This window comes from Rhea pennata, chromosome 37 (assembly GCF_028389875.1).
Source record: "Rhea pennata isolate bPtePen1 chromosome 37, bPtePen1.pri, whole genome shotgun sequence".
NCBI lineage: Eukaryota > Metazoa > Chordata > Aves > Rheiformes > Rheidae > Rhea > Rhea pennata.
Genome location: NC_084699.1, coordinates 256,381 through 273,027, shown reverse-complemented (window position 1 = coordinate 273,027; position 16,647 = coordinate 256,381). Strand labels below are relative to the sequence as shown.

The window sequence follows — 16,647 nt, the reverse complement described above, 5'->3', positions numbered from 1 at the left end:
CCCCCGCCGCGGGGCGCCGCGGGCCGCGCCGCCGTTCGCACATGCGCACGCACACACAAGAAACACTCCTTTCCGGCCCGTTTTCAGTCCCTTTTTATTAGAAAAGAAAAAAAAAAAAAAAAAAAGAAAAGAAAAAGACTCCAACTACGGGAAGCTCTACGCCCACAGCCTGGCCAGCGAACCGCCCCCTCCCCACACACCCCACCACCGACGCCCCTGGATAACGGCTTCGCCCCCCCCCCACGCCTCCCCCCCCGCCATATGACACAAGACATTTTTACATATTTATATAAATATAGCGCCCGGGGCGCGGGGGGGGGGAGGGGGAATGGGGCAAAAGGAGACAGTCTCGTTTGGGGAAGCAGGGATGCGCGCGCGCTCACTCGGCCTCGTTGGCCCCGTCGCTGGAGTCCGAGTTGGCCGGCATCATGGGGTCGTCGAGCAGGGAGAAATCCCGCTCGGAGCTGGCATAGCCCTGAGACAAGTTGTCCACCTCCTCTTCCTCCTCCTCTTCCTCCTCCTCCTCATCCTCCTCCTCGCCGTCGCGGCGGGGGGCCAGGGCAAAGGCGCCAGGGTGCAGCAGGGTGGCAGAGGACGAGGCGGCGGCCACAGCGGCGTAAGGGCCCGGGGCTGGGCTGGGGGCGAAGGCGCCGTGCAGCCCCCCCAAGAAGCCTGGCCCCGCTGGCCCCATCAATGACACCATCTTGGAGAGGTCCATGCCGGCCCGGCGGCCCCGCGGCTTCGGGCTGCCCTCCGGCAGCAGCCGGCTCATCACAGGGTCCGGCAGGAAGCCCTGGCGAGGGGCGACAGGGCGGTGAAACAACCCCTCAACCCCCTGCACTTGGCCGGTGGAGGGGGGGGGGACGTCCTCCACGACCACGGAGAAATGTTCTCCACCAGGGCAGAGACAGATCATCCGTGATTACGGAGGATGTCCTCCATGCTCATGGAGGAACGTCCTCCACGATGGTGGAGCAACGTCCTCCATGATGGTGGGGGAATGTTCTCTGTGACAGTGAAGGAACACTCTCCATACCAATAGAGAGATATCCTCCATGATCATGGAAGGAAGTCCTCCACAATGGTGGAGGGATGTCCTTCACGACCATGATGGCAGAGAGAGATCCTCTACGACATAGAGTTTCCTCCTTCCCACCCTCCTGCCTCAGTATTTTGGGATTTGCTGGAGATGAGAACACCAAACGGCCCCAGAAGGACTTCCAAATCCCAGGACAGCCCTGGTCGTGCAAGAACATTGTCCTTCCCACACTCCCACTTGGATATTTTGGGTCCCGGGGCACATGGAGACCCTAACGAGCCCCAGAGGGGATTTCCAACTCCCAGCACGGTGGACGGGGAGGACATCGTGCTGAAAGCTACCTCACCTTCTTGCTGTTGGCATCGCCAGGCACCATCCCTCGCTCCAGCCCGGGCAGACAGCTGGCCTCCACGGCACCTGTTTTTTTGCAGCGGTGCCACTTGTGCTGCTTGCGGCGCTCTTCCATGTACTAGGGGAAGACAAATTCAGGAAGGGAGGGGGTGAGAAAGTGGCTCAGCAAGGCTGGAAAATGGGCTGCCCACTCCCTGGGGTGGGAGGGAGCACACTCACCGCCAGGAAGCGGGGGTCCACAGCGAAGTCGGGGTGCGCCTGCAGCCAGCTCTCCAGGTCGGCGCGGCGGGGGGCGGCGTCACCCACCAACAGCGTGCCGTCACCCTTGTGCACCACGGGGATGCGGGCCTCCAGGTCGATGTCGGGGCCCCGCAGTCCCTCCAAGCACTGCAGCTCCAGCTGGGTATGAAAGATGAGTGCAGTGGCTCCCAAAAAGCCGGTGGTGGGTGGGGTGTGGAGGGGGAAGACCAATGCAAGCGAGCCCTGCAGCTGTGTCCGCTCACCTCCACTAGCTTCTTGCTGTTCTTCTTAGGGCCAGGCGGGTGAAGGTGCTGGCAGCGGTCCCGCAGGGCACCATTGGGCACCAGGCGGTGTTTCTGAAACGTCAGCTTGATGCCTTCCTCCTGGGGTGGACATGGAGCAGGGGGAGACGTCAGTGGGGCGCCCCAGCAGCAGGGCACCAGCGCCAGGTGAGACCCTCAGGCAGTGACTCACGTCCTTAATCTGCACCGTGAACTCCTTCTCCTCGGGGCCATGCCGCAGGCGGGTGTATGCGGCCGGAGGCTCCTCCTGGGGGGCAGCATAGTCACCCGGCAGCCGAGGTCCGCCATCCGCCGGGACCCCACCAGGCTCGGGGCCACGCTGGGCTACCGGCCATTTGCCCGATAGCACAGCCTGGCACACCAGGTCAATGCGGTGGATGAGAGCCCGGTCCTGTGGGAAGACAGGTGGCAGTTAGCATGGAACTGGCATCACAGGGAAAAACGGGGAGGAAATGGGGTGCAGGGAAAATGGGCCCCCCGCCAGGTCTCACCTTGGGCCACTCGCGCAGGTGCGGCTGCTCCGGCAGCAGCCCCGGGGCTGGCGGCTGTGGCGAGTCACCCTCCCGGGAGGTGGGCAGCGACAGCAGTGACTCCTCTTCTTCGAAGAACTTTGTCCTGCTGGCATGGTCCGGCCCTGCGGAGAGCAGGAGGCAAGGGCTGAGGGCAGCCAGGAGGCCTTGGGCAGCCGGGAAAGAAGCAAGCACCTCGGGGTGCCCGGTCTCATCCTGGGGTGTGGGAAGGGATGCTGGGGCTGTGGGAAAGGGATGCTGGGATACAGTAAAAGGACGCTGGGATGTGGAAAGCGACACTGAGATGCAAGGAGGTAACGTCAGTGTGAGAGTAACAGGATGCCGAGGATGTGGGAAGCCACGCTGGGGTGTGGGAAGTGAGACTGGGATGTGGGAAATGGCGCCAGGATGACAGGAAGCGGCACTGGGATACAGTGAAAGGACACTGGCATGTGGAAAGCGACACCAGGATGCAAGGATGCAACACTGGAGTATAGGGAAGCAACACTGGGATGCAGGAAGTAATGTTGGGATGCGGGGAAGCAATACAGGAATGTGGACAAGCAACACCAGCATGTGGGAAGCAATGCCGGGGCGTGGGAAGCGACACCAGGATGCAAGGACGTGACACTGGGGCGCAGGGAGAGGATGCTGGGGCGCAGGGAGAGGACGCTGGGATGCAGGAAATGATGCCAGGGCGCAGGGAAAGGGACCTGAAGCTGTGGTACACGAGAAACCAGGATTCACAGGGAGGGAGGAAGCAGGTGTGCAACTCACCCCGGTCGTCGTCGCTGTCCTCGGAACAGGAGGACGACTCGGAGGTGGAGGCTGAGAGCTTGCCGAGGTCAAGCTCTGAGTCGGAGTCCTCGGCCGAGTCGGGCTTGGGGGGCAGTGGCGGTGGGGGCAGCGGCGGCGGGGCGGCGGGGGGCTGCGGCGTCCCCGCTCGCCCTTGACAGAAGCCGAAGCGGGCGGCGAGGAAGGAGAAGTCGGGGTCGTTCATGATGGCGGCCTCGGCCTGGCCCAGGCCGTGGCGGGCGGCACCGCGGAGCAGCTCGCCGTCGTGGCGGCCGCACTCCCACCAGGCGGGCAGCTCAGGGCCCGGCGGCTGGCAGAGGGCGAGCCGCTCGGGCAGCAGCGGGTGGCACAACACCTGCTCCCGCAGGCGCCGCAGCAGGTCCACGCGGTAGAGGGTGCGCGAGGCCCGCTCCTCTGAGATGGGCTCGATGAACACCGCCGGGTCCGGCGGCTCTGCGGGACGCGGGGCTGGTTACGGGGGACCTTCCCGCCCACCACTCTCTTACCCCAAAAACAAGCATAGGAGAGGGCCAAGAAATCCCGCCATCCTCCCCGCACCGGGTCCGCTGGCAATCGTGACCCAGAGCCAGGCACTTGCAACAGGACCCAGCAGCCAACGCAGCCCAGCTCGGCCTTTTCCGTCAGCTTTTGTACACTCACCATCGCCGGCGGCTGGCGGCAGGCGACAGACCTGCCGGCACATGGCCACGAAGCCGTGGAAGTACTTGGTGAGGCTCTCGTCTGTCTTGCGGTCGAGGCGGGCCAGGGCACGGAAGCGGCCCCAGCGAAAGCGCCGGGCATCAGGGTCATACTCCACGCCGAAGCTTGACACCACCCGGTAGAAGTCTGACTGTTCCCGCCGGGTCCACCTGCGGGTGGCGGGTTAAGCCCAGGAAAGGCGTCCCGCACTGGCACCGCCAGACTCTCGCCCGTGCCCCCGCCTCGCCCCTGGCTGCGGTACCTCTGCTGCTTCTCACGGCGCGCCATCTCTTTGAGCTTGCAAGCGGCCTCGCAGCGCCGGCGGCGGCGGTCACCCCGCTCAGCCGCCTCCATCTTCAGCTGCTCCTGCTTGTAGCTGCGCTGGTAGGCAGTGATGAGGCGCCGGAGACGAGCCGTCAGCGCAGAGCCCGGCGGCCAGAAGAGCTGCCCCGGCTGGGCCGGCTGGCCTGGCATCGGGGAGATGGAGGGGGGCAGTCAGGGGGGGCAGCCACTCTGGGGTCGCTGCCGGTGCCAGGGAAAAAGCTCCCTCTGGACCAGTTACCTTCGTCACCGTCCACCACGGAGATCTCCTCGTCCAGCAGCATCAGAGGGTCGGTCTAGGAGGGAGGAGAGGGACGCAGGGTAGTGGTTTTGCCCCTCTGCGGGTCAGAGGAGAGAAAGGACGGAGCCTGAACCCTCCTCACCTCGTCATCTGGCTCCTTGGCCGTCCCTGGGAGCGGCTTGTACTCGGGGTCCTCGCAGTCCTTGTCAAAATCCACACTGAGGAGAAGGTGGGAACACGCATGTGACCCCCACGCGCCAGTGAGGCGCTGCCTCCCCTGCTTCCTTGCTGCGGCACGAGCGCCTTCAGCTCTTCCCAAGAAGAGGGTTCAACTCATCCCGGCCCCGCCGGATGCGCCGGGCCCCTTGCCCTGGCTGACGGGCCGGTCGGTATTAGCATGGCGAGTCATCACAGGCAGCTCTGGCCTCTGCTTCCCCGGCACCTCCTCTCCTCCGCCACCAACCCTGGCTCACCCCTCAGCCACGTCCAGGCGCTGCTCGGCAGCGATGGCCTTCTCATCGGGCCTGCCAGCTTTCTCCAGGAAGCAGAGCGCAGGGTCGGCACGCATGGTGTTGTACTTCTCGTAGCCTGTGGAGGAGGCTGGAGCTAAAGCGCGGGGCACCTGGATGGAAACCATCTCCTTTCCCAAAACACTTCTCCCCCCTGACATGCGCACCATGTTTGAAGACGCCAATGAGCAAGGACTTGTCGGCTTCCGCATCCCACCAAGCGGTCGGCACCTCGAGCTGCTCCACCAGCGGGAACCATATGTCGATGTCACTGCAGGGTCGGGACGGGGAAGGAAGAGTAACATGGGGAGGGTCCAAGGCCAGGAGCAGCCCGGAGACAGGGCCGGAGGCTCCTACCTGGCCACTGCCCCCGCCAACACCTTCTCAGCCTGGTCACCGATCACCTCCTGACGCAGGTAGTACAGCATGCGCACCCGGAGCAGCACCCTGCACAAGCGGAGGGGGAAAAGTGAAGGAGGGAAGCTGGCGGGCACAGCCAGGAGCGCGGTGGAGCAGCCTGGATGTTCCCCGCCTCCCTCACTTGTTGCATTGATGCTTGAGATGCTTCTTGTAGCTCTCGTCCTGGAAGAGGGTGTCGGGGTTGTACTTGCGGATCCACTCAGCCTTTTGGACATCAAAAGTGCTCTGCGACTTCACCTTCTTGCCCTTACGGCCCCGGGGCACTGGGATGGAGAGGCCTGGCGGAGGGGAGAAGAAAGAGGGGTCAGAGCGGGACCCCGCGGGTCCCCGCAGCCCCGGAGCTCCCGCGCCTGCGGGGGACCCTCACCCGAGTGGTTTTGCAGCTCCTTGGCCTTGCCGTTCTCTGCAGGACTGATGAGGTCCCATATGAAGCCCTTGATGTTCTCATCGCCCCGGTAGTGCAGCAGGCAGTAGACCAGGATGGCCCGGCAGATGGTCTCCACATCCCGCTCCGAAAGGCGCCGCTTGAACCGCCCGTGCGACAGGATCTCTCGCCACCGCCCCCAGCTGCCGGCAGAGCCAAGGCAGCGAGATAGTGGGTGCCTGCTCCCCACCGGATGCAAAACCCACCGGCCCATCACTTCCAGAGGAAGCGCATCCCCATGAGAAACCACCAACATCTACAGCTTTCCAGCCCAGGAAACGGGGGGAAATGCGGGATGGAGAGCTTTCCAAAGCAACTGCGCAGAGAAGAAAAAAAGAGGTCCACGTCCTCACCCATAGACCAGGAGGTGCTTCTCAACGCGGAAGCAGTCAGTGCGGCCGTAGGCGTGGTGCAAGGTGTGGTGGTGGCGGTCATGGCGGCGGGAGCGGGGCCTCTCCTCATCTTCGCTCTCCAGGTCAGAGAACTCCACCAGGTCGTCATCGCGCAGGGTGCTGAAGTGTCGAGTCTGCTTGCGCACCCGGGGCGTGTCGATCACCAGGTTGTTCTGGAAGAGGGAGAACATAAAAACCGAGGAGTAGAGGGAGGCACGTTGGAGCCCGTTTGCTGCCAGCTGGGCAGCGCCCAGCCCTGCTGCCGGCATCTCCTGGCTGCCCTCACCTTGCTGTTGAGCAGGTCCAGGTCCAGGTCAGCTTTCTTGGCCCACTTCTGCCAGAAGTTGGGGTCATCCAAGGCGATGTCGGTGCGGTTCTCAGAGGCCACAAAGCTCGCCTGCAGAGGGGAGGAACGGCATAAAACGAAGGGCAACGGAAACGCAAAAAGCAGAGGTGCTACTGGCTTACGTGTGCCCCCCTAAGGGATTTAACACGGCTCCTTAAACCCAGGAGCAACAAATAGCAGCGCCCGGAAGTACCTTGGCGAAGGTGGAGCCCTTCCCCTCACTCTCGATAGTGATGGTGGTGGTGCGGCGCAGCAGGATCTGGTCTATGTCCTCCTCACAGAACTTGGAGCCCTCATCGTCCTCCTCCATGATGGCAGCATAGGCCCCCTTGCGCAGCAGGTCTTCAATCTCCTTCTTGGAGAACTGCTGGATCTGCCCATGGCAGGGGAGAAGCAGGCCAAAGACATGCAGACTCCCAGCAAGGCACCACGCAACCCTCCGCAAAAGCCACTTTGGACCAGGAGGTCTCCAGGTCCCATCTCAAGCAACCCCCAAATCCCAGGTCTTGTAAGGCCAGAGAACCCTCCACGCGACACCTTACCCCAGCAATATTGCCCTCACGGCCGCTCATGGACTGCAGCACAGCCTTGTCGAGTCCCAGCTTGAGACTGGCCTTGTCGAACATCTCCCGCTCATACGAGTTGCGCGTAATGAGGCGATAGACCTTCACTGCCTTGCTCTGCCCAATGCGGTGGCACCGCGCCTGGGCCTGTGCAGGGAGATGGGAGGAAAGAAAAAGTTGGGTCAAGCTGGTGGCAAGGCAGGGAACACCGTGGGATGCGGGACGCAGTTACCTGGAGGTCATTTTGGGGGTTCCAGTCAGAGTCGAAGATAATGCAGGTGTCAGCTGCAGTGAGGTTGATGCCCAGCCCGCCTGCCCGGGTGCACAGCAGGAACACAAAGCGGTCCGAGTCGGGCTTGCTGAAGCGGTCGATGGCGGCCTGCCGCAGGTTGCCGCGCACCCGCCCGTCGATCCGCTCATACAAGTACCTGCAAGCAGCCAAGAGGCACGTGCCAGGGTGGGAGAACCGGAGTGGAAGGTATGCGAACGTCCCCAGCTCTCCTCAGTCGCTCCCCTCCTTTCGCTAGCACCGTGTCCCACTCACCTCTTCTGGATGAGGTAGTCCTCCAAGATGTCGAGGCACCGCACCATCTGGGAGAAGATCAGCACCTTGTGGCCGCCAGCCTTGAGTTTGGGCAGCAGCTTGTCGATGAGCACCAGCTTGCCGGCTGAGCGCACCATGGCCTGGAGGTGGAAGTCGTGGGGCACATGGTGGTGGCACGACTCCCGAAACTCAGCCAGGATCTTCTCCTCTGCGCCTGCATTGCAGGAGGGAAGAAAACAGGACTGTCAAAGGGGCACACACCAAGGCGGCTGTGTGTGACCTTGGGGAGCCTCCTCGCCTCCTAATCCGGGGGCCACCCTGCCAAAGCGAGACCTTGGTGGCATCAAAGCCAAACTAGCTGACGTGGAAAACTCCTTTCCCCATGACATCAAGCACACCAGGGCGGTTGCATGGGCTCTGCGGACTGTACAAGGTCAGGGAAGAGAAGCCCCGCACCCAAGAGGCTACTGAGTCTCTAATGAAAGAAAGGGCAAAGTTGGGAGACTAGAGAGGGATGAGCCATCCATGTTCTCCCATGAGCTTGTGGCTGCTGCTGGAGAGAGACCAAGAAACAGACCTCAGCCCTCTGAACCTCGCTTACTCCTCACCATTGATGAGGTAGGGGTGGTTGCAACATTTCCGCAGCTCCATCATGGTGTTGAGCAGGTTGGGCATGTTCGTGTGGCCAGCACCCTTGGACAGGAAGGAGAAATTCTTCTCCAGGATGGCCCGGTAGTATTTCTTCTGGATGTTTGTCAGCTCCACCTCAATGATGGTCTCCTGCTTGGGAGCGAGGTTCTTCTCCACATCCTCCTTCAACCGTCGGAGCATCATGGGCTTGAGGATGGCCTGCAGCTTCTGCACCTGTGGACAGGACCGGGGAAGAGTTGGCACATGGGCAGGGCAGGACCTGCATAGCCAGGAAGGGGTCAGCGCAGGCTCTTCTCGTCACCTGCTCCTCTGTCTTGAGGTCTCCAAAGTCCTTGAGGAACTCAGCTTCGGAAGGGAATTGAGAAGGCTCCAGAAAGTGCAGGAGACTGAAGAGCTCCTCTACCGTGTTTTGCAAGGGGGTGCCCGTCAAGAGGACCTTGTGCTCCTGCCAACGAAGAGTGCAACGGGTGCAGAGCGTGAGGGCCAAGAGGGAGGTAAGCCGAGCCCGGCCCCACACAGTCATCCTCACCCCCATCACAGGCACAGATAGTTCCCAGAGCACAGGATGAGTCCGGACACCACCGAGACCCATTCTCCTAAGGGAGAGGGAAGTGGAGACTCCACATTCCCCTCAGCGCTCACCAGGTCCATGTGCTTGAGGCTGTCGAGCAGCTTGCAGTTGCGGTTCTTGAGCCGGTGGGCTTCATCGATGATGACACAGCGCCACTCGATCTCCCGCAGCTCCGGGCAGTCCGACAGGATCATCTCGAAGGTGGTGATGAGTGCATCGAACTTGTAGGCCCCGGGGATGAGGCGGCCCTGGCCGGGGGAGGGGAGCGCACCCGTAAGGGAGGAACGGGTGTAAACAACTCCAACCTCTCCCCTCCCACATCTGAACCTTGCCCTGTTCCTGACGCCCGTGCTCAGCTACAAACCCAGGTGGTTTGTGGGAGCGTTCATGGCCCGTGAAGACCCAGATGTCCTCTCCTGCTGGCCGCCCAGCCCCGAGAGCACCCCTCAGGCCGTACCCGGGAGTCCTTGCAGTACATCTCATACTGCTGGATCATCTGCCGTGAGGCCAGGCTGCCATGGTAGACAATGCTGTTCATCTCCGTCCAAGTGTTAAACTCCCGCTCCCAGTTGGTGATGGTGGAGAGCGGCGCGATGACGAGGAAGGGGCCCCGGATGCCCACATTGTACACCTCCTGCAGGAAGGCGATGGACTGGATGGTTTTGCCCAGGCCCATCTCGTCAGCCAGGATGCAGTTCTGCCTGCGGGGTAGGGAGCAGAGGGGCATTTGGGTTGGCAGAGGAGGCCAGAGCAGGCATACTTGGAGCCATGCATCCGCCCCAGCTCGGCCCCGTCACTCGCCTGTTGTACCAGTTGAAGAGCAGCCAGTTGACGCCCTCGAGCTGGTACTCACGGAGCTGGTTGTGATTCTTGTACTCATGGGACAGCTCAAGTTTCTTCCAGGAGCCTGCCTGGGGCCGGGCCTGCAGGAGATACGGGTACGGAGTGAGCAGTGGGACTGCCGGAGGAGAGGGTGGCCGAGGAAGGAAAGCCAGGGCAGGCGGGCAAGAGGGCCCGCGACGGCTCACCACCCGCTTGAGCTCTGGGTGCCGCGCTTGGATCCGCTTGAACTCCCCGATCTTGCCCTCGTCCACATCCTCCTTGAGTTCCCATGTGCTGTCTTCATAGGGCAGGGAGCACCACTTCACCAGGTAGTAGACCACCGGCTGGCCAGGAGAAAGGGAAGCGGGACGAGGACCGCCAGCGTTACTCAGCACCCACCGTGTCCGAAAAGCACGCCACCACCTGTGGACAGTCCCAACTGCCCCCTCACCTCCCCGTTGTCCTTGTCAACGCTGTGGGATTCATCCAGGATACGGTCCACCTCCACATAGTCCGGGTTGAAGGGCTCCTCATCCTTTTGGAGAGGCAACGTGAGGAGAGCGCCCTGCTGCCAGTATCCCCCCTCTATCGCTTCCATCTCCCACCCCTTGGGGCTGGCCTTGTACCTCGTGGAAGAAGTGCCGCATCTGCGTCATCTTGGTCTTGAAGCGCTTCAGCTTCTGGTGGATCCTCTTGTCCTTCTCCAACTGGTCAATGGTGGCCCACTCACAGTGCAGGTAGGAGCTGAAAGGAAAAGAGGGAACGGGGCAGTGTTTTAACGACCCTGTGGCCCAGCCACGAAGTTTGCTTCCCACAAAGTATTTGGACCCAAGGAGGAAATTCCCGCCCACAGGAGGGAAGCTGGTAGGAATCCAGGTGGTATCCCCCCAGCTTTGACCATCTTGTCATTAACAAGCCAGCCCTCTCTCAGAACAAGCTGTGTATCCCTTAATTCAGTTTATACAGCTCAAGCCAAGGTTCTGTAACACCCCGGCTTGCTGGGACACCTACTAGTTCTTGTATTTGACGAAGAACTCCTCCGACTCTGTGAACTGCCCCGACGGGAGCTGCGAAGGGCAAGGAAAGGCTGTTACCACCACCAAAACCCTGCTTGGCAGGCGCAGCTGTTGCGGGAGCATGCCGGAGAAGCTGCCGCTCACCTCCTTCTTCACCAACCGCATGGAGAGCACCTTGTCCACGATGGCGGCATCCTCCTCACTGGGATTTTCCTGGGGAGGAAGGAAGGTCAAGTACCGGCGCTCCCAAAGCGCCGGCCCCAGGCACTCGGCCCCAGTAGGGTGTGCTCACCACGAAGAACTGCATGGAGGGCAAGGTCTCGCCTTCAGGCTCAGGCTCAGGGGGCTGCGGGGCCGGCGGCTGTTCAAGTCGTACAGGCCCGGTAACGTCCAACTCTTCATCTTCCTCGTCATCAGTGATTTTGATGTCCAGGTCCTCAGTGTACTTCTTGCGCTTCACCTGGCGGTTCGAGCGCCGTTTCTGGGTGAAAAGGGGAAAGCAGAAAGGTGTCAGGAGTGACTATCCTGGATGAAGAAAGACTTCAGGCCAGTGTGAGGAGATGGGATGCCCTCTGGAAATGCCCTGTCTCCCACCGGACGGAGGCGGGACCTCACCATGAGCGTCCCCCCCTCACCTGCACACTGCTTTCCTCCTCTTCTCGGGGCGACGGGGCCGGCATCACCTCGGCGTCCGAGTTGTCGGAAGAGGTGTTGCGCTTCCGCTTCTTGCCCACCACAGGGGTGATGGTGCTGGCAGAGGAAGAGGAGCGGGTGAGAACAGCCTGCTGGCACCTGCCGGGCAGCAGGGAGGTCCCCCCAGCTCTGGGGCCCCTCACCTGGGCTTGCCGCGGCCCTTGCTCTTGCCCGCACCACCCTGGCCTTTGCCCTTGCGGGGCCGCTCCTCCTTGGGACCACCGCGCTCAGCAGGCCCTTTGCGCCGGCGCTTGCGCTCGCCTTCTTCCTCGGGTCGCACGCTGGGCAGCTCATCCTCATTGAGGACACGGGGGATGTTCTGCTCGCCCCGGGCCCGGGCCCGGGCAATGGCCTCAGCCACAATGCGGTTGGCTTTCTCCTGCTTCTTCTGGTGTTCCAGCTTGCGGCTCTCCTCTGAGACACCCCGTGAGCCAGGGCCTGACAGTGCCGCCACCTCACCGCTGCTCAGCACCTTCACCACCGACAGCCCTGGTGAGCTGCCCTGAGATGAGCCAGCCTGCGATCAGAAGAGGGTCAAGACCTCAATACTAAGCATCTCCAGGGCGCCAACCACCAATGTCCCCCCTCCCCCAAAATCCCACCCTGCTGGCTCGCACCTGGGGCTGCAGCACCACCTTGAGGGGCACTGTGAGCCGCTGGCCTGCACTGCCCACCACTTGTGCCGGGGGCACGGAGGAGACAGCCACGGGTGCCGGCTGCCCTGCAGCTGGGGGCTGCTGGAGTAGCTGGATCTTCTGGGGATTGGTGCTCGGTTGGGCGCCTGGCACTGCTGACGGTGGCTGCTGCTGCACCTGGAGCTGGATGGTGACCACCTTGGCCGGCTGGCCTGGGGCACCCTTGGCTTGGCCGAGGGCGGCCAGCTGGTTGCCCTGCAGCACAATCTTGCCCGGCAGGCTACCCAGCACCACGTGGCGTTGCCCGGTGGTGGCATTGGTGCCTGGTGGCTGCTGCAGCACCAAAGTGATGCGCTTGGATTCACCCTGCAGGTAGGAAGAGAAGACATGAAGCCACTACCAATCACCAAGACCACGAGAGATGTTTCTCTATCTCCATTGCTCCCACCACCCCAGCAGATGTTTCTCTGTGCCCGCTGCCCCCAACACTACAGGAAATATCTTCTCCATCCCCATTGCCCCCAGCGCCCTGGCACGTGTTTCTCCATCCTCGTTACACCCACCAACTACAGGAGGTTTTTCCATCCCTGTTGCCCCCAGTACCACAGAGATGTTTCTCCATCCCCGTTGCCTCCAATGCCCTGGCAAATGTTTCTTCTCTATTGCTCCAAACACCTGGGAGATGTTTGTCCATCCCCGCTGCCCCCCAGTGCCCTGGGAGGTGTTTCTCCCTCCCGGTTGCCCCCCAACGCCCAGGGAGGCATTTCCCCCTCCCCGTTGCCCCCCAGTGCCCTGGGAAGTGTTTCTCCCTCCCCGTTGCCCCCCAACACCCCGGGTCCCAAACACTATGGCAGATGTTTCTCCACCCCCATTGTCCCCAACGCCCCAGTAGATGTTTCTCCATTCTTCTCAGCCACTCTCACCTGAGCGGGAGCTGACGTGAGCGTGACAGCAGGCTTCAGGGGTGCCCCGGTGCCTGGCGGTTTCACAGGCTGCAGCACCAGCTGCTTCACTGGCCGTCCAGGCTGCACCAGGCGGTGGACAGCAGTGGCACCTGGCCCAGCCGGTGTCACTTTGCCAGCCAGCACGGTGTTGCCAGAGACGATGGAGACTCCAGGCCGGAGCGGGGTGCCCGTGAGCACTTTGGCAAAGGTCACCTTGCCCCCGTTGGCTGTCCCCAGCGGCTGCGCTGGTGCCTGAAGCTGTGCCACATGGGCGCCGGGTGCTGAGCCCCCCGCAGGGGCTTTCAGGATGACGATTTTGGGAGCCGGCAGAGCCGCGGTGGCGGCAGCCGAGGAGGAGGAAGGTGCCGGGGCTACGGCAGACACCCCCATGAAGGGGTTCCCTTGGCTCAACACATCCTGCTCCGGTGGGGCGTCCGGCGGGGCGGCACCGGGCGCTGGCAGCTCCTGGGGTGGCAGCGGCTCTGTTGGGACGGTTTCGGGTGCCGGTGGCGGCTCTGTCGGCGGCTCCGTCGGCGGCGGCTCCTCCAGGGCCCCTGCCAGCCCCAGCGCCTCCTCGATGGGGTCGTGGGGGGCCTGGGCGAAGCCCTCGTCTGTCAGCGCGTCCAGCCCAAACAGGTTGGGGTCGTCGAAGAGGTCCATGATGGGGTCGGCCATGGCGGGGAGGGGGCTGGCGGCGCCGCGGAGGCCGGCCGGCGCGGGGGACTCAGGCAGCAGGCACGGAGCCGGCTGCGGTGAGGGGGTACATGGCAGGTTGGTGTGGGAGGCTGAGGCACCCGGCTGCCCCACGCCACCGCAATGGGGCAAAACGCACCTCTACAACGCCCCTCGCGCAGCCCCCCTGTAGTGCCTTCCTGCCCCTCATCCCATACAATCCCCTGCAGATCCCCAGCCCCATGCACTGACCCCTAGATCCCCTGCAATCACCCCCAGACCCCTAACTCCATGCAATCTCTCCTAGTCCCTGTGCAGCTCCTCTCTGCCCCCCAGGCCCCACGCAATGCCCCCCCAAGATCCCTAGACCCTATACAATTTCCCCCAGGCCCCACGTAGCCCCCTCTAGAGCCTGCGGGGCCTTCTCCAGCCCCCCAGACCCCATGCAACCCGCCGCATATCCTGTGCAATTCCCCGCAGATCCCAAGATGCTATACAATCACCCCCAGGCACCAGGCAGCCCCCCTAGACCCCATGCAATTCCCTCCTGAGTCTGTGCAGCCCCCACTTGCTCCCCAGACCCTATGTCTAGGGTCTCTCCCCATACCCTGTGCAATCCTTTCCTAGACCCCATGCAATCCCCTCTCTAGGCCCATGCAAGCCCCCCCAGACCTCTTCAATCCCCACCCAGGCCCCATGCAACCCATCTCAGACCCCCAACAATCCCCCCACCAGGCCCTCAGATGACATGCAATCCCCCTCAGACCCTATACAGCCCCCTTCTGCTCCCAGCCCTCCAGAGTCCCTGTAATCCCCCCCCCAGGCCCCTGCAGCCCCCTCCTGCCCCCCAGCCCTATGCAATCTTCTCCAGACCCCCTGCAATCCCTCCCAGAACCCCAGCCTTCATGCAATCTTCTCCAGACCCTCTACAACCCCCTCTTGCCCCCCAACCCCATGCAATCCTCCACAGACTCCCAACCTCTAGGTAATGCCTCCCAGACGCTTTGCAAGTCTCCCCAGACACAGCTCCCGCGCACCCGCCGTGGGCTTGGCCTCGGCCCCTGTCCACGGCAGTAGCAGGAGCCTCCCCGGGGTGGCCGGGCTAAGGCGGGGCTGCCCCACGGCCCCCCAGAACACCGGCCCGCGGTGTTCACACCCCCTCCGCGGCCACCCAGTGAGACCCACTTCCCATTGTGCCTCAGTGCCTGTTGGGGGGCATGGGAACCGCATCCACCCCGTGCCTGAACGCAGGGCGCCGGGGTCCGGCCAGAGCCGCGGAGTGATCCGGGGCGTTATCTCACTCCGGCCCGGCTGAGCAGTGACTCAGGGAGATGTGAAGCCGGGGAGGAAAGGAGGATTGCAAGCTCCGAGTAAAGGGAGGACCCATGGGGCACTGAGGGGCTCAGTCACTGGGGCACTGGGGGGGGGGCAGTAATGGGGAAATTGGGGCACTGGGGTGGCAGTAACTAGGGCACTTGGGGGCCCAGCAATGGGAAAATTGGGGCACTGGCAGGGGGCAGTAACTGGAGCACTAGGGGGGCCAGTAATGGGGAGATCAGGGCATTTGGGGGCCCAATAACATGGGGGCTGAGCCTCCCAGTAATAAGGAAATGGGGGCACTGGGCCTCTCAGTCACAGGGGAACTGGGGACACTGGGGTACCCCATAACAGAGAGACGGCGTAGCCAGTTACAGGATGACTGTGGCACTGGAGTGCCCAGTAATGAGGGGACTGGGCCTCCTAGTAATAAGGAAATGGGGGCACTAAGCCACCCAGCCAGAGGAGAACTGGGGGCACTGGGGTGCCCAGTAAAAATTGAATGGGGGGGGGCACTGGGCTCCCCAGTCAGAGGGAACTGGGGGTACTAAGGAGCCCAGTAACAAGGAAATGGGGGGTACTGGGGTACCTAGTCACAGGGCAATGGGATGCCCAATCACTGAGGGAGGTGGGGGTATGGGGGAGCCCAGTCACAGGGGAATTGGGAGCACTGGAGCACCCAGACACAGGGGAGAACCAGGCCTCCCAGTAGTAAGGAACTGGGAGCACTGGGCCCCCCCGTCACGGAGGAACTGGGAGCACCGGGCCCCCAGCCACGGGGCCGGTCCCCGCCGCCCTTCCCCCCCACCCCGGGAGCCGCGCGGTCGCGCCCACGTGCCCCCTCCCCCCCCCGCGGCCCTACCGTCCTTCCGCGGCGCTCCCTCCCCCCCCGCCGCCGCCGCGACTTGGACGCGCCCCACCTCCCCCAAGACGGGGGGGGAAGGGGCTGAACCATCCCGCCCTCGCGGGGGGGGGGGGAAGAGAGGAACCGCCACCCGCTGCGGGGCCGCGCCATCCCATAATACACCCCCCGCGCGCATCGCCATGCCAACCGGGAAGTGTGTGTGTGGGGGTCTTACCTGGTGGGGGCGGGGGTGTCTCTGTCCGTCCCCGTCTCCCCCCCCCGCCCCGCGGTGGCCTCACCCGGCGCCCCCTCCCCCGCCCCTCCGGCAAGGGGGGGGAAGCGCGAGAACAAGGCGGCCCGCGCGGGCGCGGCGCAACGCAGCGTGATGCCCCCCCCCACGCACGCAGGCACGCACGCACTGGCCACGCCCACTCCCCCGCGCAGCGCGCCGCGGCGCGGCGGGCGTGGCCTGGCGCCAGCAGGGTAGGCTGCGCGCCTTCCCGGAAGTGGCCGCGGAGGGGGCCTGAGCGGGCGGGGGGAGGGGCTGCCGCCGCGCCGCCTGACGCCCCCCCCCAGTAAATATTTCCCCTTAACTTTAATTCTCTTCCCTCCCTTCTTCCTTTATATATTTTTACTGCGGCAGGGTGCGGCGCTCCGGGCTTCCCCGTATTCCTCCGCGGCTAAAAAGCGAAAGAAGGGGGCGGTGCCTCCCGTCAGGCAGCGCCGCGGGCAGCTAAGCGCCGCCGCCATCTTGCCGCGGCATTAACCCACTCCCCGCCATGGCGGC

The 16,647-nt window shown here is 63.4% G+C and overlaps 1 protein-coding gene and 1 non-coding gene across 2 annotated transcripts; both read right to left on the bottom strand.

Moving 5' to 3' along the window:
* Positions 1–76: 76 nt before the first annotated feature.
* CHD8 (chromodomain helicase DNA binding protein 8) lies at positions 77–15,949 on the bottom strand. The gene is made up of 38 exons (XM_062598782.1): positions 15,879–15,949; positions 13,007–13,774; positions 12,066–12,449; positions 11,592–11,965; positions 11,391–11,505; positions 11,048–11,236; positions 10,900–10,968; positions 10,751–10,806; positions 10,366–10,483; positions 10,191–10,274; positions 9,946–10,083; positions 9,715–9,840; positions 9,375–9,614; positions 8,989–9,165; positions 8,648–8,791; positions 8,304–8,559; positions 7,696–7,909; positions 7,384–7,579; positions 7,131–7,298; positions 6,782–6,961; positions 6,529–6,639; positions 6,204–6,415; positions 5,794–5,993; positions 5,548–5,704; positions 5,364–5,453; positions 5,174–5,277; positions 4,971–5,085; positions 4,640–4,715; positions 4,498–4,552; positions 4,198–4,402; positions 3,897–4,105; positions 3,219–3,689; positions 2,424–2,566; positions 2,105–2,323; positions 1,894–2,013; positions 1,610–1,789; positions 1,386–1,508; positions 77–793 (listed from the first exon to the last, which is right to left on the bottom strand). The coding sequence occupies exons 2-38, from the start codon at positions 13,700–13,702 to the stop codon at positions 380–382; spliced, it is 7,128 nt and encodes a 2,375-aa protein (XP_062454766.1). The 5' UTR covers positions 13,703–13,774; positions 15,879–15,949; the 3' UTR covers positions 77–379.
* Positions 4,797–4,914, bottom strand: LOC134153029 (small nucleolar RNA U6-53/MBII-28). Its single transcript, XR_009961098.1, has one exon. It is a non-coding gene; the product is annotated as a small nucleolar RNA U6-53/MBII-28 (small nucleolar RNA).
* Positions 15,950–16,647: the final 698 nt, after the last annotated feature.

Excerpts from the sequence above, each read along its gene's own strand:
- CHD8 (XM_062598782.1), bottom strand. The coding sequence starts at position 13,702 with ATGGCCGACCCCATCATGGACCTCTTCGACGACCCCAACCTGTTTGGG. Across the intron at positions 10,969-11,047 it reads CCTCCATGCAGTTCTTCGTG|GAAAATCCCAGTGAGGAGGA; the intron begins GTGAGCACACCC and ends CTTCCTCCCCAG. Across the intron at positions 1,509-1,609 it reads TGGACCCCCGCTTCCTGGCG|TACATGGAAGAGCGCCGCAA; the intron begins GTGAGTGTGCTC and ends GTCTTCCCCTAG.